This window comes from Merops nubicus, unplaced genomic scaffold (assembly GCF_000691845.1).
Source record: "Merops nubicus isolate BGI_N331 unplaced genomic scaffold, ASM69184v1 scaffold22307, whole genome shotgun sequence".
Lineage (NCBI taxonomy): Eukaryota > Metazoa > Chordata > Aves > Coraciiformes > Meropidae > Merops > Merops nubicus.
The window spans coordinates 2,408-5,144 of record NW_008619892.1 but is presented as its reverse complement, the minus strand read 5'-3'; the positions used below and the strand labels follow the sequence as shown (position 1 = coordinate 5,144).

The window sequence follows — 2,737 nt, the reverse complement described above, 5'->3', positions numbered from 1 at the left end:
CTGATGGCCCCAAGCTGCTGCCTGTGGAAGGTGGCTCCTGGGGCTGGGATCTGCCAGTGCCACCCTCAGGAGCTGCTGTGAGAGGGGATTCCATGGGGAGGAGGTGAGGGATTGGGGATGGGGAGAGAGCAAGGCCAGCAGAGGCTGGCTGAGGGCAGGGAAGGCAGCTGCTGGGAAGGGCCCTGCGAGCAGACGCCGTGCTCCAGCTCCCTCTGACTCACACAGGGGCTTTCTTCACCCACAGCCTCCAAAAGCTGAGCCTGCAGTTTGTGTCCCTGGGGACCCGCCCCCCAGCCGCTCTGCCCCCTGCCCCTGCACACGGGGGGCTCCCCAGCAGCTCCCCAGGAGCAGGAGGGTGCAAACACACCGAGCCCCCTGCCCCCACCTTCCCACCATAGGCTGTTTAGCCTCAGGTCCGTAGCACTCTTGGGTTTATTTATCCTGGTTCAGCAAACTCAAGATGAAAGCCAGCCCAAGGTGTGTTTTATTAAGGAAGAGTCCATCATTATATTAAAAAAAAAAAAGAAAGAAAAACAATCCTCTTTCTGTCCTCCTTGAGACAGAGGAGGCCTCTCAGCCTCTCAGCACGAGGCCTGTGCACTCTCCTCCTAAACCCAGAACTTCAGTCTCAGCTCACTGCTGAAGATAGCTCAGAGTGAATTTTCTTTCTCTGGATCAGTCTGGGGTGTGATTGAGAGGAGAAGACTTGGCAAAGGTCGAGCTCCTTGCTCTTGCTTCTCTTGCCAACCAAGCCTTCACCAGCTAAACCTCTCCTGTTCCTAAGGGAAGACCCAACGTGCCCCGACTCAGCCACTGCCTCCCTGCAGAAACCCTGCTCTGGGCAGTGGGGCTGAAGCACAAGAGGTGGAACCTCTCCAGAGAAGGAGTCCAGCAGCCAGAGCTCTGCCTGGAGGGGCTGTCACTCGGTCTGAGCCACGGGACGTGGAGATGCCTCCAGCTCCTGGCAGGAGAAGGGAGAGGTGTGGAACCAGAGCGGGGCTGTGGAAGAGGCGGGCGTGTTACAGATCCATCACTTCTTCTTCCAGGGCTTTGTCCTGAGATTGCACATACTTCTCCTGCACTGCCAGGGTGCTGATAAGGCAGTAATTAAGGAAAACAAGGGGCTGGGTTGGAACACTCCCTTCTGCAAGGAGCTGCTGCTGTTCCCAGGGAGGGAGCAGCCCCGTGGGCTGGCAGCAGCGCCCAGCGCCCGGGTTATTGGGTTATTCCTGCCCCAGGCTGATCCCAGCCCTGGCAAGGAGAGGAGGATCAGCTGTATGGTTTGGACAAGGTGGGATGAACCCATCCGAGTGAGGGTGAGAGAGGGGAAAGTTGTCAAAAGATCCTTCCCATGCTGACAATACCCATTAGTGACAGACGTGGTGGCTTTGGTGTGGACAACTGCCTGCCAAGGGCTGAGTGACACCCGTGTCACCAAACAGCACCAGGTGACACCAGCAGCTGCCAGCCCAAGGAAAGAGAACCCCAAACTCCACATCATGGGGTATGTGGGGAGAAGGATACGAAGTGAAGTGGAAGTCAGCTCCCATGGCAGCTGACATGAGGGCCTGGAGGCTCCTGTGCTCCTGCTCGCCGAAGGAGTAGCCGTTGGCTTTGTCCACAGCCCGCATCACCTGCTGCATGCTCTCCTTGTCCTGCAGGGGAGGGGGGTGGCACACAGGGCCCTGCTCCTTCCCTCACCTCACACTGAGCTCTGCCACCGACGCTCTCCGAGGCTCTGGGGCACCCACCCAGCACCCAGAGGGGCCACGGGGTGAGCAGGGGCACCCCGGGGCCCTCCCCCCCAGCCTCTCACTGCCTTTCATCACCTCTCCCCTCAGCCCATTTGCCTTTGCTGCTGCTCCTGCAAGCTCCCAGATGAACGTTTCCAGCCCTCCCTCCCCAATGTGCTCCTCCCAATCTTCTAATTGCTTTCTGCTCCCTGATTTAACACCGTTCTCAGTCACACTTTACCAAGGTCTGAAACGCAGGCACAGAAGAGCTTAATGAGGGGGGAGCCTTAATTCCCAACCCCGGGACACAAGGTCCACGTAGCCCCAAGCCCATGAGCCTTCTCCTCTGGCTGCCACAGAACACTTCCAAGTCTGGGTGTGTTTTGCCATCCTCCCTCCATGCCCAAACCTCTTCACAACTGAGGTTTTCAGCCCTCGTGGCTCCACGCTGACTTATTTTAGCTGCTGCCAAGTGTCCTGACTGGATCTGCAGCACTCCCTGATCTCTCTGCCCCACTCACCTGGACGTTGAGGGGGATGAAGGAGACCAGGCTGTAGTCCTCAATCACCTCCACCAGCTTCTCGTTGAGGCGGCGGTAGTTCCTGAAGAAGGGGTCAGAAGCTAAATGCTCCACCAGGTAGGAGAGGTCCAGGACCTCTGTGTAATAGTCCAGGTTGAAGGCTGCAGGGAAACACCAAGAAGCTCTGAAGGTAGATTGTATATTGAAGAACTTGGTGAGATTTACACCAGCTCCTTGAGCAGAGGAGAACCTGATCCCTCTGCTCTGCCCCAGTGAGGCCACCTCTGGAGGACTGGGACCAGTTCTGGGGTTCCTGGTTGAAGAGAGACAAGGAGCTACTGGAGAGAGTCCAGGGGAGGCTCTGGAGATGCTGAGGGGCTGGAGCATCTCTGTGCCAGGACAGGCTGAGAGCCCTGGGGCTGTTCAGCTGGAGAAGAGAAGCCTCAGAGGGGATCTGAGCAGTGCTGAGCAAGAGCTAATGGG

At 57.8% G+C, this 2,737-nt stretch overlaps 1 protein-coding gene across 1 annotated transcript in view; it reads right to left on the bottom strand.

Annotated features, from left to right (window-relative positions):
• Window positions 1-870: 870 nt before the first annotated feature.
• Window positions 871-2,737, bottom strand: part of GPN2 (GPN-loop GTPase 2) — a 4,229-nt gene continuing 2,362 nt past the window's right edge. Inside the window, exons 3-5 of the mRNA XM_008943968.1 lie at window positions 2,255-2,415; window positions 1,525-1,655; window positions 871-1,092 (exon numbers count right to left, since the gene is read on the bottom strand). Of these exons, the coding sequence (XP_008942216.1) occupies window positions 1,020-1,092; window positions 1,525-1,655; window positions 2,255-2,415 (365 nt within the window). The 3' untranslated portion in view covers window positions 871-1,019. The remainder of the gene's footprint in view (window positions 1,093-1,524; window positions 1,656-2,254; window positions 2,416-2,737) is intronic.